A 26821-nucleotide genomic window follows, 5' to 3' on the forward strand; every position below is an offset into this window, starting at 1 on the left:
CTGCCCACGGGTCAGGACCCTAAACTATGCGTCAGGGTGGGACCACCAGCCTTAAGAGTCTGTGCCTCAGGACCACCCCTGGGCCTGGGGAAATGTGGACAGAGACCATGTGATGCCTGGACCCCTTCTCCCTTCCTCTCCCCTCACCTGCTGGTCTGTTGCTCCCCTGACTCTGGCCCCTCTGCCAGGGTCCAGGCTCCCTTTGTGGATTTGCCGGTGTCATAGTTGAGAGCCTATTTTCCTGCGGTCTGCCCATTTGCTGGCTATTTTCTGTTTGGGCACTCTGGAAGGCCCCAGGGTGGGCTGGAGTTCAGAAGCAAGGCTCAGTGTGTCCTTGGGAGGGACGGCAACTGTGAGGGTTAGCGGTGACATGCATGACCCATGTGCCCTGGACAGCCCTCGAGATAGAGTGTGGCACAGAGTAGGGCTAGACTGGGATACTTTGCAGGCAGTCCACTGGCCAGAAAGTGTTGGGGCCCCCTTGGCTTTGAGGCTTCTCTTAGAAGAGGATTTGCACAGGCAAGAATTTACTGGGAGAGAGTTCATTGTCACAGCACCAAAACAGAGTCTGCCTATCAGAGCCTCCCATGGCTGCAGTCTGAGCCCCAGGGGGGGCGTATGTGCTCCCCACAATCAGACATGTGTCCTCTCGACACAGCAGGGCAGGTGTGTGGGCTGCCACAAGCACCAGGTTAACACTCAGTGGTCTTGTGAAGGATGAATGTGCCACTTCAGCAGAATGTGTGAGCAACAGGACCTTGCAGGGAGAGAGAGTGAGCTGGCTGAGGGGTGGAGGGTGCTTCTGGGACTCTGGGTGCTTCTGACCTGCTGGCAGAGGGGATGAGTCCACTGCTGAGCTGGATGGAGGGGGCCCTCTGCTGGTGGTAGCCAGAAGCTCAGCCCCTTTGTATGGAGGCAGGATCTATGTCCCTTCACAGAAGGTCCCTTCTGCCGCTGGGCTGGAGGACCCTCTGCTGTGTACCTGCTGAAGAGGCATCTCTTCATTCCCCTGGGACTTCAGGGTCCCAGGAGCCTTCGCAGACCTGCTCCCTGATGAGGACCCAGCAGTCAGGCTTGCCCTAGATTTTGCTCCAGGGTCTCCAGTTCTGTGTGGACGTTGCTCCAGGTGCACACACTTTCTTGCTTCCATGGGTGCCAATGCCAGGTGGGCTGTCTGCCCATGGCAGGTGGGGAGAGGGTGAGTGACGATGAGTCATGGGCTCAGCATGCAGGCAGCCTTCCAACCCTTCCACTTACACTCTCTCATTTAAATCATTTGCTCTCTGGAGCCAGGGGCCAGCTGGCCTTTGTGAGCTGAGCTGAATGTGACAGTGACATGTGGCCTTTGCACCTGGGAATGTTGGGACTCAGCCCAGGATACTGTTGCTTTTGGGGTAGATCTCCTGGCTCCAGCTCTTGCAGAGAATATTGGAGAGTTCACGGAGGCAGAGGCTCCGTGAGAGGACTCTAAAACTGTAGGTGGCAGCAGAGCCAGGCGTGTGGGCCTACCAAGCAAATGGGGGGATGGAGATACCTCAAGCTGGGGAGATGCTGTGGGTCTGTACCCACTCCAGTACATGTACCTGATCCTCCAGGCCCTTCTCTGGCCATCACAGTGAGGAGTGGGGTATCACCCTTTCGGGGGGCCTTCCCTGAAGCCAGGGTGGCTAGGTTCCCGCTAAGCATCTGGTCTCTCTTCCATGGGCTTGTGAGTTCCTACCAACAGAGACTGCTGAGTATCTTTGCTTGCTCACTCACTCTGCTGCCTGGGATTGGTGGAAAACCTCTCTGAGACTCCCATTTCTCATCTGTGAAATGGGCATAAGGACCTGCCTACAGCATGTTGTGGGGATTACATCCGGTGATGAGGCCATGTGCTCCCACAGCACACCTGGAATGTGCACGGGGAAAGGGAACGTTCGCCACGTCAGCCTCTCATCTTGTCTGTGTCCTTGCCATGCCACAGCATTGACCTTCATGAGGTGCCAGGCGCTCTTTTTCAGATGAATTACTGACTTACCTTAGTGTGCCATTCAGCAGCCCCTGGAGCTGGGTGAGCCAGTGGGAGTGTTCTGGTCTTTTAGATGAAGCACCTAGGTGCGGGGGCACATGGCTTGCTGGCAGACTAGTGCCTCCCATCCCCCTGTTCAGTCTAGATCCACAGGGTCCTTGGCAGGTCACCTCAGACCTAGGCTACAGGTATCCAGGTATCCTCTGTGAGCTGCTGCCCATCAGTGGGCACCGACCTGAGGAAGCCCAGAGCATGAGGTTCCAGCTGTGGGCCCCCCACCCGACCTCCTGCTGCTGTCAGAACTAAGCCCAGCTTGTTCCATGCCTGCTGGGCATCCCCTTCTTGGAATTCTCTGGGCCTGCCTCCTCCCTGCTCACCAGGCTGCCCTGTCTATGCCTGGGGCTCCCAGCTCTTCTTGCTGTGGGCCTGTATTGTGATGGTCCTTCTGTGAAAATGTCCCTCACATGGCTGGCCTCTTACCCATTTTGGGTCTCCAGTTGCTGCCCCACCCCACGGAGGCAGGGACTGCCCTGCTCACAGGAGTTTCCTGCCATCATTTTCCTGGCAGACCATTGACATAGCTGTAGCATCCTCCTCCCCAGGCTCCAAGCCAGTGGTTGGTACCCTGTCCACTCATCCTCCTCCATAAGCCAACCACCCAAGAAACTTTGCTGAACAGAGGAAAGTGTAGTGTGTGTGTTTGCTGAGACAGGGGGAGGCTAAGGCAGTGAAGGCCTGCCCACCCCACCCCACCCCCACTGGCCTGCTACCCCAACTCGAGCCCTCGCTCCACCCCACAGCACCGGCAGCTGCTGAAGGACAGTTTCATGGTGGAGCTGGTGGAGGGGGCCCGCAAGCTGCGCCATGTCTTCCTGTTCACTGACCTGCTCCTCTGTACCAAGCTCAAGAAGCAGAGTGGAGGGTGAGTGACCACAGGGCACCCATCCCACTGTGTGGGGAGGATCTTGGGGCCAGTGGAGGGGAACAGGGCTGGTTTCATAGAGAAAGAAACCTAACTTTTTTTTTTTTTCCTTGGGCAGTGAGGCTGAAAAATTCAATAACTGTGTGGCCAGATCACTTTGAGTTACGTTGTTTCCAGCTGGCTATGATGCCAGGCTCAGGGTTAAAGGACAGGGTTAAACTCCTAGGGTTAACAACCTGGGGATGGTGTAGGTCAGGATCAGTGACTGCCCTGTCACCTCCTAGAGAGTGGAAGGGGAACCCATCTGATGGGGTACTATTGGGAGACTGTCACGTCATGACTCAGGAAGAGAAAGTGAAAGTTCAGAGAGCTGCAGGGTCTGGTGAAGGCTGGCAAGTGAGCGAACAGGGGGTGGCATCACTAAACCATTCCTGTACTTGGTCTCCCCAGACCTGGTAAGAGCTACTAGATTATTCTCAGCCTAGGCTGCAACCCACCTCCCCCAGCACACACACGCGCGCGCGCACACGTGCACACACACACTCTCCTCCTCCTCCTCCTCCTCCTCCTCTTGGAGATCAGACCACTCGTACCAGTTGGAATGGAAGAAAGAAGTCATGTTGGGAAAAATTAGAACTGGGTTCTTTCCCCTTTTCTGCCATTACCATACTGAGCAGGTTTAAACAGCCACCTCGGAAGAGAGCCTCAGTTTCCCCTTCTGAGGCAGTGGATTACCTGGTAGATCTGTAGCCTCTCAAACTCTACAGCTTTGGGGGTATCTGCAGTCCTGTCCGTGAGGCCCCTGCTGTGCTCCCATGTCAGGGAACCTGTGAGCCACTATCATCAACCCAGGATATGGTGGATCAGGCCTAAGTCACGCATGCAGAGTGTGCATTTCTAGGGGCTATCAGGGCTGAGGGCTGGGTCACCAGTGTCTGCCGATGGCCTTATGCCAGCCTGTCTCATGGACCACAAGCTAGGTTTTAAGGTCATGTAAACTGCAAGCCTCAAACTTAGGCTTTTCCAGCTCCTGAGAATGGTGATGTTTAGCAAAGGAAAACAGTCAGTGTGTTAATGTGCTGTTTCCTTACCCAGCAAAACCCAGCAGTATGACTGCAAGTGGTACATCCCCCTCACGGATCTCAGCTTCCAGACGGTGGATGAGTCGGAGGCGGCTCCCAACATCCCCCTGGTGCTGGACGAGGAGCTGGATGCCATGAAGATCAAGATATCCCAGATCAAGAATGATATCCAGAGAGAGAAGGTGAGACCAATTGGGAAGGAGCAAGGCTAGGCTCTGCAGCCTGCGTGGCATCAACCCATCGCATATGAGTATCTGGGTACCTGACCCACTTCTGGCCTCTGGGACCAGCTGGGAGCCCTACGAGCCTGCTGTCAGGCCTGGAGCCAGCCATCCAGCACATGGGATGCAGGAGGTGCCTGGCTACATTGATGGGCAGAGAGTCCCAAATAGGGGGATCAGCCCCTCTAGGTGTTCTGGACTGCCCTGGGCAGCTGCCTGGTTGTTTCTGGAAATATTTACAAGACTTGAGGAACAGTGCCCAGCCAGAGCAGGCACCATGCCGTGGCCACAGGCAAAGTCGGTCCCCAGGAGATAGGGCTTCGGCTCTGGGCTGCCCAGCTGAGATGGGCTTAGCAGGACGGGCTTTTGCCCTCCCGCACCTGCTGGCCTCTGCACTACAAACCATGCAGGCTAAGGAAGGCTCTGGGAGCAGTGGGGATGAGACAGGCAGGAGGGGGTAACCCTGGGCCCCCAGAATGAGAACATGACCATGTGGCCTCTCCCAACAGAGGGCAAACAAGGGCAGCAAGGCCATCGAGCGGCTGAAGAAAAAGCTGTCGGAGCAGGAGTCGCTGCTCCTGCTCATGTCCCCCAGCATGGCCTTCAGAGTACACAGCCGCAATGGCAAGGTGAGCGCCCGCCGCGGTCCTGCTGCCTGTGCCCCTTGGCTCCTGTGCAGCCTCGACAACAGCAGCCCTTTTCCTCTGGGGTGCATTCACATGCCAAGAGGGGCTGGTTTGGTGCAGCACACCTAGGCCCATGTATTCCTCTAACCTGGGCTTCGGGCTGAAGCCCCCAAATTGACTGGGAGATAGCAGGGTCTCCAACAAGTCTGAATAGGGAGGGGGGTTTCGCACGTTTGTGCAGACCCAGCCCTCGGTACAGGGATTCTGTCCAGGGACCTTGTGGGCCTGACAGGTAGCTTCTCTCCTGATCTGGTTCCTGATGCCGTCTGGAGCCCAGGCCTCTCCCTCTGTGGGCATCACACAGCTGTCATTGTGCAGCCTAGAGGGGCAGCTGGTGGGTTCTGTGGGAGCCTTGTCTCTGAGACACAGCTCAGGGCTTGTGTGTTGGACGCAAGGTGACCTGGGTGGCATCGGCCCTCACCTCTGCAGATCCCACCTGCTAACCTTCTCTGTGTCTCTAAGCCACAACGTGTCCTGCCCTGGCCTAGGCAGTCCAGGCAGGGGGCTGGTGCCAGAGGCGGAGCTGCACAGGGCACGGGATCTGTGGCCCAGAGCCCAGCTGGTGGGAAGGGTAGAGAGTGCGAGAAGCACAAGCCAAGCTGTGAGCACACTCAACCACCAGGCTCCTGCTGGCCCCTGGCACCAAGGTACATGTGCCCTGGAGGGGTGTACTGCAGGACTCCACGTGGACAGTGACAGGGAGCGGTGCCTGAGCCAGAGTGGAGGCAACCAGAGTGTATTCTCCTTCTCGCCCCCCAGAGTTACACATTCCTCATCTCATCTGACTATGAGCGTGCTGAGTGGAGGGAGAACATCCGAGAGCAGCAGAAGAAGTGTAAGTGGCATCTGCATGAGAGACCTGGAACCTCAGGGCTGGATATTCATCTCCTCCTGGGGTTTCAAGCCTTTTCTTTCTTCCCAAGGGGCTGGGCGGCAGTGCTCTTATCTGACTGAGATGCTATGTGGAACTCTGATTCAGAAAATGTATTGGACAGGAGCTCTTCCTGGGGCCCTGCCCTCTGTGCCCCTTTCCTAGGCCCTCCCTCACATTCCTTGTGCATCACTCCCACCTGCTTTCTGACCTTCCTGTGAACTCTCCCTCTCTTGCAATGCCTTCCCTAAATTCCCCACCTGCCTCCTGAAACTCCCTATCGTGACACTGACCTACCCCCCCGTAGTCCCCTGTGCCCTTGTCTGCCCCACCCAGGCTTTCCCCACCCCCTAACAGGTGCTGATGCCAAAGGGGCCCTTGGCTGGACCTGTTTGGGCAGCCACACAGTGCTGGCCCCACTCCCTGCCCAAGGAGCCAGCACCTGCTCCCTCTTCTCTGGAATGATCCAGTCCCTGGGTGCTTCCCTCTCTTAGCAGTTGTCTCCTTCTCCTGAGCTCAGAGCTGCCCCTGGTCCTGTCTGACAGTCTTCAGACAGGTGGGCAGGCAGGCTCTGCTGAAAGTCCTGGGGTACAGCTGCTTGGGTCCCTCCTCTGCGCACCAGCTGTATGGTTCTAGATTCCTGAGCCGTCCTGGCTCAGAGGTTCCGAGGTGCGCTGTGTGTGCCACTGTTCTGAGAGTGCCTGCAGAGAGAGCCAGGCGGGGAGCACTGTGTCCCAGCTCGGCTGGGAGCGCCTCACACGTCCACCCTGTCCTGAGCTCCTGTCCCCCCAGGCTTATCATCCTTCCTGTGCTGAGCCATTTCCCCCCTGCATCTTGGGGCACAGGGTCTTCCTGGCAGCGCTGATGGCTGATGCCTGCCACTCGCCCATGCTCATGTCCCGGGGTTCAGACCCCAACCATTTGCAGCATGGCAGCGTCTATTCCCTGCTCAGTGCTGTAATGAAAGTAAGCCCCTTTTCCTTGCCTGGTGGAGAGACGAGTGCCCTCCTTAGCAAAGTGCAGGGCAAAGCTATGGCGGGTCTCTGTGTGGGGATGCCCCATGGGAAAATGCTCCAGGTCACCCTCTCACAGTTGCCCTGTTCTCAGGTAGCATGCCAGCTCTTGGATTTGCAAGCCTTACGCTAATGTGTCCTGCCCCCTCAGCCCAGCCTTGGCCAAGGCCACGCCTTGCTTGGCCACTTTCCAGCTCCTCCCTTGGGAGCAGGTCGCCACCTCCTGGCCACCACCGCTCATCACTAGCGTGCGGGGAAGGTCCTGGGCAGGGCCATCAGAGGATACCCTCCGAGTGTCCCCAGGGGTCCGAGGAGCCGTGCAGACTGGTTGATACACCTGGGTTCTGCCCTCTCAGGTTTCAAAAGCTTCTCCCTAACATCTGTGGAGCTGCAGATGCTGACCAATTCGTGTGTCAAACTTCAGACAGTCCACAGCATTCCACTGACCATCAACAAAGAAGGTGGGTTGTCCTCCCAAGGGCTGCTGTCCCTTTCTGATGTCAGCACTGTGTTTGGGGCCTCGAAGGAATGTGTGTGCTGCTTAGGGCCTCTTGGCCTTCCCAGGAGTGGATGGGATCGGTCAGGGCTGGTCTGTCCCCAGCTACTGGGTGGTTGAGGAGACCCATAGCTTTGTGCTGGTCACATGACACATCTCAGACCCTCTGGGCTCTGGTCTGGTCCCACTTCCCTGTGCCCTTAGCCAGCTGCCTCCCACCCACACCTTTGGTAATGGTGCATTTTGCATTCATTCATGCACACATTGTGTACACTCATTTCCACTCACAGGTATATATGCTTGTGCACATGCACACACACGCACAACATCCATATCACATGCCACCCCTCCCCTTTTCTGTCCTGGGAACCTTATTATGTTTCAGCTCAGTCATTGGTCTGCCCATGTTGTGAACCCAGCTCAGATCCCAGGGTCCCTGAGACAGTGGATAGGTTTCTGGTTCGTGACATCACCCAGCCCCGTGCTGAGCAAATGGCAGTCACGTGGTGCTCCCCTGCAGATTGATGTTTGAAGCAGAGTGCATCACATGCCTCCCTCTCTCAGGAGCACAGATGCTCACCTCTTTGCTCTCTTGCACAGATGATGAATCTCCAGGGCTGTACGGGTTCTTGAATGTCATCGTCCACTCCGCCACCGGCTTTAAGCAGAGTTCAAGTAAGTGGCTGGTTTGAGGAAGAAGGTGGCAGGGCCCTGAGCTGGAAGCTGCAAGGAGCCAGGGTCATGGCTCAAATTATCATCAGATGCCTTCAACCCTTAACGCTGTGAGGTCCTGTGCAAGTTGACACCCAGCGCAGACTGTTGGGTGTATCTGGTCTCTGGACCAAATGTGTGAGTCGCTGAGTTGCCCCCTGCAGGCGGGTCTTGTAATTGCAGGCACTGGAGTCCACTTCAGACAGGAAAATACAATCTGGGTTCCAAGCTCCAGGCTATGGATAGCAGCGCCTTGACCCAGCCAGCAGAGTAGATCTGGCTGCTGACAGCTAAATGGATACCGTTTTCCTCCCACCCCTCTGAGGCAGGGAGCGCCTCTCAGCTGCCCAAGGTCTCAGAGCAGTGGGGGCTGGTTGCATTGCAGTCCAAGGCAGCACATGCTCCATCCCCCAGCAGGCCACCTCCACGCAAGCCCTTGGGGCCCCTTGTAGGAGGACACAGGTCAGTGTGCTGCTGACCTTTCCCACCGATGCTGCAGAACTGAACAAGACATTGCCAACAAGCCAGCCTAGAAGACAATATTTACTAACCATATCTACATATGCAATATGGGACTTGTATTCAGTGCATTTAGAGAACTTTTAGAAACTCAGTGTGAAGGAGACAACCCAGTTTTTAAAAATGAGCGAAAGATTTGAATAGACACTTTACCAAAGAAATACAAGTAGCTAATTAGCACATGAAAAGATGCTTGTGGTTGTAGAGAAATGTAAATTAAAACCACAGTGAGATCCCACTTCACCCCCCCCAGGATAGTGATAATCAAAAAGCTGCACAGTGGTGCTTGCTTTGGCAGCACATATACAAAAAGGTGCACAGTGACAAATGTCAGTGGGGATGTGGAGCAGTTGGAACCCTCAGATGCTCTGCCGGTGGGGATGTGAAATGGTTCGGCCACCCTGGAAGATAGTTACACAGTTTCTTTTTTTTTTTTTTTTTTTTTAAGATTTTATTTATTTATTTATGAGAGACACAGGGAGAGAGACAGAGACACAGGCAGAGGGAGAAGCGGGTTCCATGCATGGAACCCGATATGGGACTCGATCCTAGGACCCTGGGATCACGATCCGAGCCAAAGGCAGGTGCTCAACAACTGAGCTACCCAGGCACCCAGTTTCAGTTTCTTAAAAAGCTAAACACGCCCTTACCATGTGACCCAGCAGTCCTGCTTTTAAGTATTCACTCTAGAGAGATGAGAGCATGTTCACATAAAGACTTGGATGTGCATGATAAACACCCCATGTTCATCCACAGGACAGAGGGCCACTCAGCGTTAGAGAGGTACAGAGTCCTGATACAGGCATTCATTCACAGGGATCAATCTAAAAAGAATGATTCCTAACAAAAGGCACCCGATTGAAAAGACTATATGTTGTACATTCCACGCGTCTGAAATTTCTAGAAAAGGCAAAATTTGGAGACAGCCTGGCCGGGGGTTCCTTGGGCTCAGGCTGGGAGAAGATTGACCACAGTTGAACCCAAGGGGTCTTTCTCGGAAGAGGGCAGTGTCCTGAAACAGTGGCCGTGCTGTTCAAACAAGTATTTAAGTTTACATCCTCAAAGGTATGACAGATAGATTGTACAGTATGCATATTATACCTCCATAAAATCGTCACCTAGAAATAATTGTTCCCCTGGGCACACCTGTCCACGTCCCCCTCACATAAATGCTAGAGTTTTGAGGGTTCCATATGGGCCTTCTTCCCTCACTGCCTATACTCCCTCCTTCCCACACCCAGAGACCTTTCCATCAACAGCACAGATGATGCCTGGCACTGCCTCTCCATCCCCACTTGGCTCTCCTGGCTCCGCTCTGTTACCTTTCCATCTGTGTCCTCAACATCCCATGGTCTGAACTCCACATCCCCAGAGTAAACCTAGCACTTGGGCTAGGTTTCTTCTCGTTTGTGTCCCTATGAGAAGTACCACGCTCTGCCCCATGGCAGGGTTAAAAAGCACTGTCTGGTCTACTGGCCACATCAGTAAGATGACATTCTCCATCAGTGGAGTTTCCTGGTCACCTCTGGCCATCTGCCCCATCCTTCAGCCCCTGGCCATGGCCTCCTCTCTGGTCCCTACCCCTACTCCCCCTGCATCCCACAGTTCTCCAGCCCAGAGCTGCTTTCAGTGCCCTGGCCTGGTCTGCAGCACCCTTGGCCCCAACTAACCTGGTGAACTCCCAACTACGCAGGTGGTAGTAGGCACCTCCCCTGACACCCCCCCCCCCCCATACATCATCCTTCTGGCGGGAATGGCGCATTCACCTCTGTCCAGGTCACAGCCATAGGGCTCTGCTCACATAGAGGCTCTAGCCAGGGCTTGTCAAGGGAGCAAGTGAAAACATACATGTTCTGAGAGGTGCTGGTTCGGCGGCACTGTGGGGCAGAATCATTGTGTGAGGTGCCAGGTTTTGTTCTTGCCTCTGGTGTATCATTTTATTTTAAAAAGAAAAGACTCTTTTTTTCTGATTTTGAAAATGTCAGGAAACAAGAATTCCTGTCCCCTTCAGGGGTCCTTCCAGCTGGACTAAGACTCAGATAGACATGAGACCAACTAACAGGAGAAAATTCCGTTTAATAGCATACACACGAGGGACGCCTGAGTGGCTCAGTGGTCAAGCATCCACCTTCAGTTTGGGTAGTGATCCCAGGGTCCTGGGATCAAGTCCCACATCAGGCTCCTCACAAAGAGCCTGCTTCTCCCTCTGCTGCTCTCTGTGTCTCTCGTGAATAAGTAAATAAAATCTTTTTAAAAAATAGCGTACCCACAGGGAATCCACATGGGCATGGAAATTACACAGCTAGTCAGGTAAAATGAGGTATACATGTCATTTTGTTTTTTGTTTTTTTTTTTTTAAACTATCTTTTTTTTTTTTTAATTTTTTTTTTATTTATTTATGATAGTCACACAGAGAGAGAGAGAGAGGCAGAGACACAGGCAGAGGGAGAAGCAGGCTCCATGCACCGGGAGCCCGACGTGGGATTCGATCCCGGATCTCCGGGATCGCGCCCTGGGCCAAAGGCAGGCGCCAAACCGCTGCGCCACCCAGGGATCCCTACATGTCATTTTGAACTAAGGAGAAAGGGGGCAGAAGTCTAGGACTAAAGAGGAAAGGAATGCACATCACAGAGCAATAGAACAGATGTCTGCCCTGCCATACAGATGGGCCATTCGGATAAAATTTGTATCTCTGCTTGTAACCTTTATTTTGGGAAAGACCCCCGCCCCCAATCTAGATTCTTCTATTTAGTTAAGAGAAGGGCAAGTTTCTCTACAGCCCATAGAGTCTGACTGTCTTCAGTCCAGAATAATCTCATGTCACAGTGGCCCATCTTGGGGCAGCCTGCCCTGGGCCCCCTACACAAAAAAACCCTACTCTCAGATAATGCAGGTAACATGGAAAACCATGGTCACCATCCCTGTGTCTCCCTTCCGCAGATCTGTACTGCACCCTGGAGGTGGACTCCTTTGGTTATTTTGTGAATAAAGCCAAGACACGTGTTTACAGAGACACAGCTGAGCCCAACTGGAACGAGGTGAGGTACTACTGCCAGGCACATCCCTAATGCTGGCCCGGGCAGGCAGGCCAGGATCTTGTCGTGGGGAGAATCTGAATGTATAACCCCCATCCCAGCCAGCCTCCTCCTCCGCCCCTACCCCTACCCCCACCTCCACCCCTGCCCCCCCCCCGGGGGGGGGGCGGGGGCTCCCTGATAGCTTCCCCCCTGCAGGCGCCCGCTGCCAGCATTCCACCAGCATTCCAGGAATCTCCTGGGAGGAGAGGGAGGCTAGTCCAAGAGATTTTATCTCTGTGTTCCTGAGAATCCAACCCTGCATCACAAAGAAACAGCCTTTTTTGCTGGAGAAACTTAAAAGGGCTTTTTGTGCTGCCTTTGTTATTTTTTAGTGTTTACTTGGTAAGTTTCCATAGCGTTTTTTTCTCGGAAGTTGGAATGAACCCTGTGGCCCTCTTGGTTTCTGGAAGCCCGGGGCTCTGCTAGCAAGGCCTAGGGTAGGGACCCTATTTGCCTGTCCCTGCTGTTGGGTTTGTATGGTTTGCTGCTCTGTTTTCCTTCCCTGTGGAGAGCTGTTGTGTTAAGTCACTTACCATCTCGCCCTGAGCTTTTGGGAGCAGGGGAATGATTACAGAGTGGCCAATATTGGTGAAGTCCCCAGATACGTGAGAATGCCATTTTCTGGTTTCTAGAGCAGCTGTGGCCCTCAAAGGCCTGATGCTTAAGGATATGGGTAGGGGCACACCACCCACTCCTCTACAAGAGCAGCAGCTCAGGCCCACCTGGCTGCCTAGTCCACCTTAGGTCGTGTGGTAGTTGGGTCGTGGGCCAGCACCCAGCTCTCCTTTCTTGACATGCACTGCTCTGATCATCAGACTCGCTGCCTCAGTAGAACTGGGGCCTGAGGAGTCCACAGGATTGCCCAGTCATTATAGTTCTGGGTGTCACTGCAGAAAGGGTGGTGGCTGTGGTGGCAAGGGAGCAGCACAACCAGATGGAGCCATTAAAGGCTTTGTAGAGAGCAAGAGGGCCTGACTGACAGGGAGGGGTTCTGGACACAGTGCAAAGGGTCTGGGTGCAAGCCAGCAGTGGAGGCTCAAGGAACCAAGGCACGGAGGCTCCCAGACCAGCAGGCACAGAGGCTCCCAGACCAGCAGATCACCTGGTAGCCGGCCTGGGTGTGCCTCTGGATCATCCAGGAGTGTTCCATGTTCTTTCACCTGTGCCCTTCCCAGCTCCATGCAGGCTCAGAAATCCCTCCTTTTTTTTCATCACCCTCTTTCCATTTCCCTACCATGAACCTGTGTCTGCAAAAGCACTGGTGTGAAATGCAGAATTTACTGAAGATATCCTGGGGTGATGGAGGAGAAAGCGAACACCACACATCCCACAGCAAACAACTCGAAAGCCTACGGGAGCAGTTCTTTCCTCTTCTATATCACCTCACTGGGTTGATTTTTTTTTTTTTTCTTTTCCAATAGGCTTATTGTTTAGAGCAGCTTTAGGTTCGGAGCTCTAGGTCCAGAGCAGAAAGGACAGAGATTTCCCATATACTCACTGTCCCCGAACATGCACAGCCTCCCCCACCAATCAGTGATCCTATAGCTACATCATTATCACCTAAAGTCCATATAATATCTGCATTTGTAAGCAGCACCTCTGAGCTTCTGATGCAGGTGGCATGGGGACTGCACTTTGACATACTGATTTAGGGAGTTTGGATTACATGTGAGAGGCATTCAGAGCTTCCAGAAGCATCCACTGTCCACAATGGGATGCTCACAGGAAAGTAGCTTCTGAGGATCTTCGTCACGGAACAAAAGTGGAGAGGGTCTCCAGGTTCTTTCTGGGGCAGCAAGGAAGCTGTTGGACCTGTCTACTAATGAGGGGCTTTCCTTTTTTCTTGGGGCTTCAGGAATTTGAGATCGAGCTAGAAGGCTCCCAGACCTTGAGGATACTGTGCTATGAAAAATGTTACAACAAAACGAAGATCACCAAGGAAGATGGCGAAAGCACAGACAGGATCATGGGGAAGGGCCAGGTCCAGGTGAGGCTGCCACCCTCCTTTGTCTCCCCACCTCTGACACATCCTCGTACACCTGCCCCTGGACCCCCTCCCACACCTACTCCTGATGCTCCAAGTTCTTTCCCCAATTCACCTTCTGGGATACTGAAATGGCCTGGCTCCAGGGGTTGGGGGCACATACCCTGGACTTGGCGAGGGGACCTTCACAGGGCTTTCCTGCCCCTCTCTGTGTTGGAGTATCTGTTATACCCCATCTTATCCCCAAAGGAAGTCCAACTAGACTTGTTCTTGCATCGGGGGCCTCAGTTCCTCCATGGCTTGTAGTCTGTTGCCTCACCTGTGCAATTCTGTGCCCCACTCTGGGGAGGCCCTGATAGCCATGTGCCCTACAGGCATCTTACCAGACCCAGCTGAGCGGGCTCCTCCCCTGGGGGTGGGCACTGGCTGCTCTGACCCTCAAACCCACTGGTAAAGACTCCAGCAGGAGTGGCTGGGGGTTCCAGGTAGCCAAGAGAGTAGGCCGCTCTCCACCAAGGCCCACCTCCCCCCCTCCCCTGAGGGCAGGAAATCAAATCCTTTCCTGCTGAAACACTGAGCTGCAGGGTTGAAGGAAAGGGAGGGTGACTCACTCCTGTGTAATTTTATCTTAATGGGATAGTGGGGAGCCACAAGCTCATCTTTCACATGAGCAAGGCCTCACTTAGGTTAGGGGGGCTTCAGACCCCCCTCTCTGTTTTGCCAGATTCTCAGGTCTTAGTTCCCCAGGTTTACACGGCTGCCTGTTTTCCCACCCTGGAAGTTTATTTGGGAATTCAGTGGCTCAGGGCCTCCAGGGACCCATTCCCACCCTGTACCTTGAGACCAAGTCTAAAAGTAAAAATGCTTCTCTGACCACCTTGTACCTGCTCCCCCCCAGCAGACACCACCCAGAAAGCGGGAGAACACACCCACCATACAAAGATTGGCCTGAGGGGGGAGGTCTGTGAAGCTGATGAAATCCTACACCCCACACCCTACACCCTCCCAGGAGAACAGGCCCAGGGCCTTTAGCCACCCCCACAGACAGGACCTGGGGCTGGACTCTCCCAAGGTCCAGGGTAGGACCTGCCTGGGGTAACACTCAAGCTAATCCACATTGGGGTACACATGGGGATCAGTGGGGCAGCCTTGCCCAGCATAAGGAAAACAGGATTCTTAGCCCCTCTCTTGGATGGTATAACCCTGGGCGCAGGGGTTCCTGAGCAGACCAGGTTCAGCCACTCGCCACTGATAAAATCCAAAGGCAGAGAGACCAAAGGTGGTAAGACAGGAAAGGGGTTTATTTCAGTGAGGCCACCACCAGGAAGACAGCGGGCTAGCGTCTCAAAGACTGACTCCAAAGTGCTAAAAATACTTGTAGGTTTATAGAAGGAAAGTGTGGGACAAAGGTCAGTGGGTGCCTGCAAGTGGGCAGTAAAGGTTAGGCGAAGCATTGTCCTGGGGTCAGTCACGTGGGGTCTTGCTAGATTCAGAGCAATCTTCACTAGTTGAGGAGGCAGCCTTAGTTCTCATCATAGGATGCTTTGCCTGCAGGATCTTTTGCCTGAGTTAAGAGTTAAGAATATAATCAATGAGGAAGTGTGGACCGAGATCGAAATTGAAATCCTCTTTCAATGGGCATGGTCTGTGAAGGTCAGCTGCTGGTTCAGGGCCACTCAGGAGATATCCTGCACCAGGGTCCTACCCGCGGTTTACAAGCCTGATATACTGTTGAGCCAGTAGTAGGGTCTTGGTGGTGGAAGAAGCAGAAATGCAAGCCAGTGCCTTTCAGTTGTTGCACTTTTGGGGTCCTATTCAGGGATGCTTGACAAATCAGGTCGCTTCCCCAGCCAGGGTCATGCCCATGAGCTGGGCGTGGGTCCCACCTTGACAGATACATGTGCCCACTGCAAAGTTGGGGTGATGTCTAGGGGGTGGCTCACACGCTCAGTGTAAACACTCACCACTGTGCACATGCGTCACATGCGTTGACTCCCCAGTGTCCTTGAGACCCAACCCCGTACTTCCACATAGATGCTGTTCACCTTGGCTTGATAGAGAATCCCATGGGTTGAGTCAGCCACTTCAAGGGGCTCTTCTGCTCTTAATGGACACTCAGGTGTTTTCCAGATCTTGCTGTTCTGTAAGCATACTAGTGTGGGACATCTTCAAGGACTGACACGTTTGAGCAGCTTCTGGGCGATAGTAATAGACATGTTTGGGCCCTTTGAGTTTTCAGTTCTCTGCTCTGCTGTTCAACAACTAATGTGTTCCCAGTGCTCCCCCACCCTCCTCCCTCTCCATGTTTGCATCTGCCCCTAGCCCGGGGTCCCTCCTGCACACCCATACCCTGACTCCAGTCTTGCAGAGAGCCCCAAGGCAGGCTAAGGATACAGATGGATGGTGTCCAGCTCCTTTTTTCAGTCCCTCACATAAGACTAAGGGGAGGCTCAGGTTCCACCAACTTTTGACTCAAATCATCCAGATCCTCCAATGCTAGAGTCCTGGGGGTGGTGAGATTTGAACCAGGGCCCTGAGCACTGTCATTAGGTAATCAGGGGGTCTCAGTGGAGAAGAGAAAAGAACAGATACTCATCCTCTTCTTTTATTTTATCAATCTCTCTTTGGAAGCCCTTTGCCACGATACTACTGTATATAAACAAAATGTTCCTTTTTTTTTTTTTTTTTTAAGATTTTGTTTCTTTATTCACAAGAGCCAGAGAGAGGCAGAGACATAAGCCGAGGGAGAAGCAGGTTCCCCATGGGCAGCCTGATGCAGGACTGGATCCCAGGATCCCGGGATCATGAACTGAGCCAAAGGCAGACGCTCAACCACTGAGCCACCCAGGCACCCCACAAAATATTCCTTTATGAACACAACTGTGCTCTCAGACGCACTGGGGGTGCCAGGTGAGCACCCTGCCCTGTCTTGGCAAAGAAGAGAGCGGTTGAATTGTGGGGACTGACGTGGGGCATCACTCCAAGCTCTGGCTGTTCTCTGCCCCTTTCTGCCCTCTAACCCCAGTCTGTGCTTCCCCATGCAGGCGCTCTGAGCGGGGCTCCTTTGCAAAGTCTCCCTTGCTGTTCCGTTTAATAAGATAAGATAGGACAGGGGTGGAGGACATGGACTATGTTTTTTTTTATATTTTTAAGATCTTTTTTATTTATTCATGAGAGACACACAGAGAGAGAGAGAGAGGCAGAGACACAGGCAGAGCGGAAGCATGCAGGAGCCCAACATGGGGATCCCAGGGATCCAGGATCAGGCCCTGGGCTGAAGGTGACGCTAAACCGCTGAGCCACCTGGGCTGCCCATGAACTCTGTTTTAAAAAAAAAAAATTACACATGACCTCATTACAACATCAAGGTTGACTGTATTCAGTGGGAGAGAGGTATAGGGCCCACCAGAGGGGCCTTTTGCAGCAGGAGAGAGATGGAGCCCAACTCTGAATAGAACAAGGAGAGAGGGAATTTATAGCCAAGGAGCAGGATCCGGGGGAATCATCAGTTGGAAGGTACTAAAGAGAAAGGTCTGGAGTAAGGGGAGATTCTGGCTAAACCCACCTAACGGGCTCCTTGCTGAAAGCAGGTCAGGCAATCAGACATCACCAGGGGTGGTGGGGGGTGAGGAGTCTGGTCAGGTGTCAGAGTCATCAGCTCCCAAGAATATCAAGGAGTGGTTTTTGCTAAAATTGGGCTCTTGGGGACATTCCCAAGAACGAGGTCTGGTTGGAAAACAACCAGAAGAGCCTGACTCGTGTGGCCAGAGGGAGGCTCTTTCCACTCTCTCAGCCCCACTGCCCCTCCTGTGAGCTGGGGCAAGTCATCACTGCCCGGATAAACGTATTTCCTCACATGCAAACTGGGGCCAGGGCCATGGAGCCGAGTGTGGGGTCTTCAGTGCCACTGCTGCTATTATTACTCATTGTGGTCGGTGTTAGTGGAGATGGCGGGCTCTGGCTCCACCCCCTCCCTGTCTGCTTCCATGGAGTTGCTGAGTGAGTGGGAAGCATGGCCCCTGAGCCATCATTAGCCAGGAAGGAATCCCAGCATGACACAAGGTCCGTTTGTGACTCACACAGAGTAGGCAGTGGCTGGCCCAGTCCCCGGAGACCCCCATTCCCAGTGGAGTTTGTTTTCGAACTGGCATTCCCAGGAGGAAGAAGGAAGGAAGTCAGAGGAGGAGTGGTGATAGCCCCCTGTGACCTCAGCCAGGCCTCTTTCTGCCTCCCCCAACCCCCGCAGATACTGTTTTCTGTGTGGGGCACACCTAGGGGAGGGTATCCATGATTTGGGGGGTACAGCCTTTCCAAGTGTATATTATTTCCCAATAATATTAAGCTTCTTCCAAGTATGCCATGTGGAAGGGATATAGAGCCCTGCCCATACTGTTGCTGGGGTCAAGGTGGGGGGTGATGAGAATAGCATGGCCTTCCCCCACAAGCGCCCCCCACAAGCGCCTCCCATACCCTCAGTATGTACATTGACTCATAAGTTGAGTATAAAGCCCATCCTATGAGGTGGGGAAGGTGCAGCACCACAGGAGTGTCCAAGGGGGGCCAGGGAAAAGTCCACAGCTGGCCAGTAAGGTAGAGGCTGGGCAGGCCCCTCTGAGGGGCCAGGGACGGAAGTGAAGTCTCCAGCAAAGCTCCTCACACACCTGACAGGGCAGAAGGTGTCAGTCATCTGGGGAGCTAGATCCCAACTTCCCAGGGTTGGTGTCCTAGATCAGTCTATGTTTGCTCACCTACATGGTGCTGATAAGCTAAGAGTTCAGGAGCCATCCATTGGAGTCTCAGGTTTCAGCCCTCACTCTTCAGATGACTTGTCAGATCCCTACTTCCCCTCTGCAACAATGGAATCTCCATGAGAGGAAGATGGAGGGCTCCCTCTCCTGAACCCAGGATGGGTGAGTTGGTTTGTTCAGAGCACCAGGCCATACTTGCCAGAAAGGCAGAAGGACATAGTGTATAACAGGGAGGCAGCCCTAGGGTGCCAGCTGTCTGAGAAGGAGTCACAGACTCTTAAACCCAGCCCTCTGCTGCGGACAGGTGCACAGGGCCGTGCCAAGAGTCTTCTCCAAGCCAGCTCTGAGTCTGAACAAGCAAAGCCATCCCCATCCATCATCAGACACCAAGAGCCCACCGTGAGCCCTCGTGAGCTAGGGCCTCCTGCATGCCAGATACCAGGGACCCTGAGAACAAGAAGACATCTATCTGCCTCTGTGTTTTATAGAGCAGAGAGTCTCAGGTGCTGCAGATGAGCCAGGAGCCAGAGCAGAACATGCCCTGGGGTGTCTGGATGGCTTGGATGGCAAAGTTATTTTGTGGGAGTCGGGACAGAGAAGGATTCACAGAGTTGGGGTCACTGAGTCTGTGGCTTCAGGGAAAGGATTTTCCTAGATGGAGATGTCACACATCCTATGCTCTGAGTAGAGCAGAAGCGCAGGACTGTTGGGAATGCACCTGTTGTGGCATAGCTGGAGGGTTGGCTGAAGTAGCCTGACCAGGTGCTGCAGGGACTAGGATGGGGGCCTGAAGGCACTGCCCGAGTGCTTCAAAACATCCTAGGCCAGGGGCTGGGACCAGCATCTGGGGGGCTAATCACCCAGATTCATCAAAGACCAGGGAAACTAGAGCCTTCTAATCATTAGGAATTCCTTCCTTCCATCTTTCCTTGCTCTCTCTCTCTCTCTCTCTTTGTAATATTTTCTTTATTTATTTACAAGATACAGATAGAGAAAAAGAGAGAGAGGCATACATAAGCTGGCACTCCAGGTATCTGTATGTGGTTTCCCAAACTCTGCTGGCCTGGATTGCTTGCCTCATGAGTGGAAAGTACACCATGGATGTACTTAATGCTACTGAATTGTACACTTAAAAATTGTGAATTTTATGTTTCATATATATATTGTCACCATTTTATTTTTAAGATTTTATTTATTTACTCATGAAAGACAGAGAGAGAGAAAGCACCAGAGACACAGGCAGAGAGAAAAGCAGGCTCCATGCAGGGAGCCCAATGCAGGACTCGATCCCGGGACTGTGGGATCACACCCCAAGCCGAAGGCCAATGCGCTCAACTGCTGTGCCACCCAGGCATCCCTACCACCATTTCTTAAAGAGCATGTCCACAGGGTGCAAGGATAGACATGGAAGCCCAGACTCAACAACTTGCCCCCTTCATGAAATCCTCCCACTACCAGAGGGACAGTCAGCGCCTGTGCTGTGCAGCGTGATGGGGAACCTGCCTTTGAGAGCCTCCCGTAGCCTGGACCCTCAGCAATCCCCAGTGACCAAATGCTCCCTCTGTGCCAACATGCATCGTAATGCCTGTTAATGATATCTGTGCTGTCTATCCTATACATACATGTCTTGACACGGAAATACCACGGCAAATGAAATAGACAAAAGCCCTGTTCTTGGCGAGGCAGACATCAACCAAAATAAGAATAAGACTGGTCAGGCAGGAAGGAGACAGGGTTTGGGGAAGACGTGGTTTTCAGTCAGGTAGTTGAGGACAGCAGATACTGTTACAAAGGTACCGAGAGACCCAGCCTTTCATCACTGGGGATTATGTCAGGGCCATGCACGTTCCATCCACACAGCCGCTCCCTGCTCCCTGAGCCGGGGCCTCCTATTGTTGGGGTGGGGGGATGCCTTCCTGGATGCCTGGGTGGCTGGGAATGGGAGCACTCAGAGATGAATGAGACACAGCCCATGTTGCAGGTAAAGGAGCAAGGGGAGAAATCCATGGTACCTCTTAATCCATCTTGGAGCAGACCCAAAGGGTCTCTTGTACCAGTAACATAAAGTGGATGACGATTTTTCTAACAAACATTTAAGGAAGATTTTAGGCTATGAAAGTTACGAACGTGCAAAACACGCGAGCAAATCCTTGTACAGATGCCCCAGGATTTGCTATACCTCTGTCATCATCAAGAAAATGTAGCCTTGAGACGCCCGAGTGGCTCAGCAGTTGGGCATCTGCCTTCAGCTCAGGGCGTGATCCTGCAGTGCCGGAATCGAGTTCCGCATCAGGCACCCTGGGGCGGGGGGCTGCTTCTCCCTCTGCCTGTATCTCCGCCTCTCTCTGTCTCCCACAAATAAATAAATAAAAAGAAAAAAAAAAAAAGAAAGTGTAGCCTTGTGACCTGGGCCCTCCTTGCTCTGTTGTAGTCCACATTGGGACCTTGTATCTTTTTTCTTCACCTGGCACACCATACAAGCCTCTACTTTAAGTATACAATTAAAAAAAAACTAAGTATACAATTCAATCATTTTTAGTAAATTGTATAACCCTCACCAACAATCCTTTTTTTTTTTTTTTTTTTTTTAAGAATTTATTTACTGGGGATCCCTGGGTGGCTCAGCAGTTTGGCGCCTGCCTTTGACCCAAGGCGTGATCCTGGAGTCCCATGATCAATTCCCACATCAGGCTCCCTGCATGGAGCCTGCTTCTCCCTCTGCCTGTGTCTCTGCCCCCCCACCTCGAATGAATAAATAAAATCTTTAAAAAAAAAAAAAGAATTTATTTACTTATTCATGAGAGACACAGAGAGAGAGGCAGAGACACAGGCAGAGGGAGAAGCAGGCTTCATGCAGCGAGCCTCGTGGGACTTGATCCTGGAACTCGAGGATCATGCCCTGGGCCAAAGGCAGATGCTTAACTGCTGAACCACCCAGGTGTCCCCAACAATCCAATTTTAGAATAATTCCATCCCCTCCGTCGTTCCCATTTATAATTGCCTGCTGCTCTTACCCCCAGACCAAGGCTGATCTGCTTTCGTGTCTATTTTTGCCCTTTCTGCATATTTCATATAAACGGAATCATTCTATATTATGCGGTCTTTTGTGACAGGCTTCTTCCACTTAGTACATTTGTGAGGATCACCCACATCATAGCAAGTGTTGGTTATGGCTGAATCATATTCCATCATCTGTATTCATTTACCACTTTCTGTTTATCCGTTCACCAGTTGATGGACATTTGGGTTTCCAGCTCCAGGCTATTACGGTTAATGCTGCTGTGAACGTGTGCACACAAGTCTTTGTGTGAACGGATGTTTTCATTCTTCCCGTGTGGAGACCTGGGGGTGGAATTGCTGTGTTGGACAGCCAAGTTTAGCTCTGTGAGAAACTGCCCTACTTTTCCAGATTGGCTGCAGTATTTTATATCCCCAGCGGCAGCGTCTGATGGCTCCTGTTTCTCCACAGCCTCACTGACACTTGTTACCATCTGTCTTTTTTATCATAGATGTCTTAGATAGTGTTCCTTTATCCATTTAAGTGATGCTGGAGCCTAGTAGGGATCAGAGAAGGGCAGCAAAGAATTAAAGATGTGGACGCTTGAGCTCAAGAGAACAGATTGCAGCAATAAGAGCAGAAAAGGGAAACCAGATTTCCCTCCTGGGGAGATTTCTCCAGGCTTCTCTCAGAAGACCCATTCCAGGGAGTAGGTTACTGTGCACATATGTGATACTCAGTGAGGAGCCCTGAGGAAGCCCTGCTGAACCATCTGGGCAGTGACAGTGGGCACAGAGGGAACAAGCATCGCCTTCTCTGGACAATTTAGTCTTGGGCTGAGGGCAGCACCCGGACCTCAGCAAAGCCACCCAGGCACATGGGGACAATCATCCACCAGCCCCAATGCCCACCATTGTTCCCCCACCTCACCCAACCCTGGGGAGACAAGCTGGAAACCAGCCCTTCCTCCTGAGAACACTGGATATATATAAGTTGACCCCTTGCCCCCACAGTCCCCTGTCCCCATCTCCCATCCCCCAGCAACAGGCACATTCCTGGAGGAGACCTTGAGACCCTGCAGGGGCCCCCATGGGCGTCTGGAGCCCCATTTCCTGGTCCACTCCAGCTCAGTCATCTATTTTTCCAAATCCCAGTCCTGGCTTGTTTACTTCTCTGGTCCTTTAAATAGCCACATGAAAGCGCGTGCCAGCCTTGAATGTCGTTTGGGGCCGGACTGCACCAAGCCTCGGGCCTCATCATCATGTTATTCTTCATGCAGCTTCCGCTCTGCTCGGCACACTCTGTTCTTTGGAGCTGAGCCAGCCCTGGGGCCGGCCTTTCCCACTGGAGCTGCCTGGAGTCCAGGGGGCTGCCTGAGGAGCCATCTGGTGGCCTTGTGGCCCAGCTCTGCACTCTGGAGGCCAGCTCTTGCCACAGCCTCTGGCGCCAGGTGGTGGTGGGACCAGACACTGGTGCTGGCGGAAGACAGTGGCACTGCACTGCCTCCACTGGGCTGGCGATGCTGGGGGGGAGGGGACGGCGCAGAGTGTTCTCTGCTCTGAGTCCAGTCAAGACACTGGTGTCACTGGCTAGAGTGGTACAGGCTCGAGGGGGTGTCCCTAGAGCATGTCCAGCCATGAGGCCGCCTGGCCAAGCAGACACATGTTACTCAGTGTTTCCAAATGCGCCCACAGGAAACCAGCCACTTGAGAAGGAAGCTTGGCTTTTCTAGGCTTTAAAGAAAACTGACTCGTCGGAGTTCCGTAACCAATAGGAGTTCCCGTAACCAATAGGCGGCTGGTGGGGGATGGGGCTGTATTTTCCAAACATACACAAAAAAGGAGAATCCAGGGGTGATCGGAAACTTTGACCTTGGCGAGCCAGGCTGCAGGGGTGGGGCTTCCCGAGAAGTGTGGTCAAAAGTCAGTGGAGGCCCAGAGCTTGTCACACTCCTGTCCCAACACACGCCTCTAGCCACATCGGTCTCTCGGAGCAGCAGGGCCCGGGATGCGAGAGATGCCGTCTGCCCCCACCGCCATGCAGGGCCTCCTACGGTACTTCCACCCCAGCCGGGTGGCCCCGAGCCGACTGGCCTCTGCCGAAAAGCACTGGTGTGCTCCGGGCACCGCCCTGTGGACCCACATCCGAAACCTCGTATGCAAGGGCAAGGTGGGCAGTTGGGTGTGCCACAGGTTTCCTGGGTGGGCCCCATCAGGGCGGGGTCCCTGCTGCTGGGATGTGCTGTTGTGTCGCAGGCTCTGCCTGTCGGCTGGGCTGCGTTGAGGAGAGGGGCCGGGTGATGACTACTCCTGGGAGGGAGAGGGAAGGGGTTTCCTGCTCAAGTTGCTTCTGTGTCTACATCTAAAGGAAACTCCCTGGCGGTGCAAAAGTCTCCCTTTCCGTAGGTGCAGGAGGAACGGTGTCTGTCCCCTTCCTTCCTAGACAGCCAGAGCACCCCCCATCTCTTCCCGCCACACTGGTCTGGTTGAGAGAATGAGGCCCCAGCAGCACCCCCCTCCTGCCTCCCCACAGCCCCAGGAGGGAGACACTCTGCCTCCCTTTGTTTTTCTGAATCATTCTGTCTGTACATTTCTCATCCTTGGGGATGTTAACCAGTAGGCCCTTGAAGAGGAAGTGAGTGCCTGCGCTGAGCCTCTGTGCCAGAATGTGCAGGGAGAGAAGCTCAGGTTGCACACACCTGGCAGTTGGTGGCCGCAGTGGATAGATACCACTCTGGGCCTGGAGCTGTGCTCATTCCCACTGTGTGTGTGCATGCATGCATGCATCTGCATGCACAAGTTTGTGCAGAAATGACGAGGTGCGGACCCTGCTTTCAAATAGTTTGCCTGGTTGCGCACATGAACCATCGCCTGAAGCAAGTGATGAAATCACAAGGCCTTGCATGAGGAGTGCTAGGTTATATGGTGTCAGCGGTTCCCTCAACTGGCTTTATATCAGAATCACTTTGGGAAGTTTCTAGTTAAGTGAACCCCATGTCCCTCCTTGAGCTGCTGGTGCGACTCTGTGACTAGGACTCCAGGAGCTGTTTTTAAACAAGATCCTCCCAGTGCTTATTTGTCCAGCCCAGCCCACTGGCGTGGAATGTGTGCTCCCCGCAACAGGGGAGAGGGAGCCCTCATAGATGGGGGGCACTTGGCCTGACCACTAAGGTCGGGGTCTCTGTTGGGTGAGATTAAGCAGCATTGGTCCCATCGGCTGGCACACAGACAGTGCTCTGTGGGGTGAAGCCAGAGGGGCTACAGAGGGCCCTCCAGCCCCCCTCACTGGCTGTGTGATTTGGAGCTGTGCTCTGGGTCCTTCTGGGCTGGCCTCTGGGCCACAGGACTGGCGTGGACTGGAGACCCCTCCTGCATGGGCTCCTACAACTAAACCACATAGCACACACAGGGAGAAAACTGTCCCAGACTCTTCTTTGGCATACCCTCTGAAAGTTGCTATTGAAATTGGGTTTCCCAAACTATTTAAGATGGTTGGTGGAGGGTGAGCAAGATGGCTGCCAGCAAATGGGCGCCTGGGTGACTCAGTCGGTTAAGCATCTGCCTTTGACTCAGGCAATAGAGTCCTGGGATAGAGCCCTGCATCTGCTCCCTGCTCAGCGGGGAGTCTGCTTCTCCCTCTTCCTCTGCCCTTCCCCCTGCCCATTTTCTCTCTCTCTCTCAATAAATAAAATTCTTAAAAAAAAAAAAAAAAGATACCTGCCAACGTAGACTTGAGCTCCCAGCTGGACAGACAGAGAGAGGAATGGGGTGCCGAGCCGTGAGCCTGGAACCTGTGAACCGTGAGCTCCCAGGTCTGGGAACAGGAGGCCTCTCAGTTTCCAGGGGTTTTCTAGCAAGTTCTCTTTGGAGAACCTCTAGCTAGAGGTGCCAGCAGAGGTCCAACTCTAATTCTGACATAGGTGTGGAGCAGTGATAGGCTTAGGCTGCTGCCCAGCAAGGTCTCTGCACAGACCCCAGGGCACCTGATAATCACGACTGCTTGCTTTCAGCTGGACCCCCAGACCCTGCAGGACAGAGACTGGCAGCGGACTGTCATCGCCATGAATGGGGTATGTTGGCACCTACTTTCCCACTAGGTTAGGGTGGCCCCGATTCCCCCAAAAGTGGTCAGAAGGAGGCTGAGCCTGAACTAGTGTCTAAGTTGGGACATGGCTGAAGGAGGGAGAGACGCTGCAAAGCAGTCACTACAAGCAGGCAAGAATCCATTTGGGGGCTGGAGTATGGTCACCAGCCAGGTGCTGGAAGTCCCTCCTGTAACAAGACAGGTAGAACCTCGACCCTGGGGTCTGCCTGTAGAAAGACCCCTCATTAGTTTTCAGTGTTGAGAAGGATTTAAACCTTAAAATAAATAGATAGATAGATAGATAGATAGATAGATAGATAGATAGATAAAACTATTACATACCAGAAAAGGTGTGTAACATGAACAACACATTCTCATTTGCTAGATGATTCATGGATTTCTGTTATGTTATTTTCTATACTTTTCCTTTTGCGTTGCTATTAAGAAAGAGAAGCAGTGGGGGTTAGGGTCAGGAGCAGTGTCCTACAAGACCCAATCCTTGAATCACCCTGACCATTCCTGGTTCTTGCTGAGCTCAGCCAGGGACCTGCCCTGCCCTGGGATCTTAGCCCACTTGTTCAGGGAGGGGGAATGATTTGCCAAGCCCCCAGGGCCTCTGGGAACTTGCACTGTGAGTCCCAAGAAGGTGAGAGGGCTGTGCCCTGCCTCCCTTTGCAGATCGAAGTGAAGCTCTCAGTCAAGTTCACCAGCAGGGAGTTCAGCTTGAAGAGAATGCCTTCCCGAAAACAGACAGGCGTCTTCGGAGTCAAGATTGCCGTGGTCACCAAGTGAGTGGAGAGGGGCCAGGACTCATGCATCTCATCCCTGGGCACAGTGGGCACCCCCTCCCCCAGGTGTTTCTGAAGGAAAGAACAGGTGAGGGTCTCCCCTCTCTGTGCATGGTCCTCTGTGCACGGGGCCGCCCCCTGGGCTCACTGAGAAACCTGTCCCTGTCCCCTTAGGAGTGTCCTTGCCCCCTTCTCATGCTGGCGGGCTGCTAGCTCCCAAACAGCTGCTGGAACTGGGTGAGGTCTGGGTTTTCTTCCTTCAGAATTTGCCCCAGTTGGGCTTCCTGTGGAATGAAGGCAACTCCAGCCCCTCAGTCACAGGTCAGTTGCCAGGAGAAGTCTGTATGTTGATTTGAGAGCAGTTCTCAGGGACACAGGCAGCCTCCTCCCAGAATCCATTCACTTCCTCTGTTTGGAATCTGGCCGGGCCCCTGACCTCACCAGTCATCCAGCTGGAGCCCACGTCAGATGTTCCCCGGACACCTAATTGTGTCCGAACACCACTCTTCACCCCCAGCTGCACCCCAGCTGTCCCCACAGCTCTCTGGATGGGTCTGGGCCTAGGCAGAGAAGATTGTGTCAGCAGTTACCCCAAATAAGTGCTGCTGATG

At 53.4% G+C, this 26821-nt stretch overlaps 1 protein-coding gene across 1 annotated transcript in view; it reads left to right on the forward strand.

Moving 5' to 3' along the window:
* The window catches only part of BCR (BCR activator of RhoGEF and GTPase), a 123563-nt gene that overhangs the window by 90287 nt on the left and 6455 nt on the right, over positions 1-26821 (forward strand). The window contains exons 9-18 of the mRNA XM_025982712.2: positions 2812-2933; positions 4029-4197; positions 4746-4865; positions 5682-5757; positions 7163-7267; positions 7903-7977; positions 11473-11570; positions 13465-13596; positions 25349-25408; positions 26101-26210. Coding sequence (XP_025838497.2) covers positions 2812-2933; positions 4029-4197; positions 4746-4865; positions 5682-5757; positions 7163-7267; positions 7903-7977; positions 11473-11570; positions 13465-13596; positions 25349-25408; positions 26101-26210 — 1067 coding nt within the window. The remainder of the gene's footprint in view (positions 1-2811; positions 2934-4028; positions 4198-4745; positions 4866-5681; positions 5758-7162; positions 7268-7902; positions 7978-11472; positions 11571-13464; positions 13597-25348; positions 25409-26100; positions 26211-26821) is intronic.

The sequence above is a fragment of the Vulpes vulpes genome, chromosome 10 (assembly GCF_048418805.1).
Source record: "Vulpes vulpes isolate BD-2025 chromosome 10, VulVul3, whole genome shotgun sequence".
Taxonomy (NCBI): Eukaryota; Metazoa; Chordata; class Mammalia; order Carnivora; family Canidae; genus Vulpes; species Vulpes vulpes.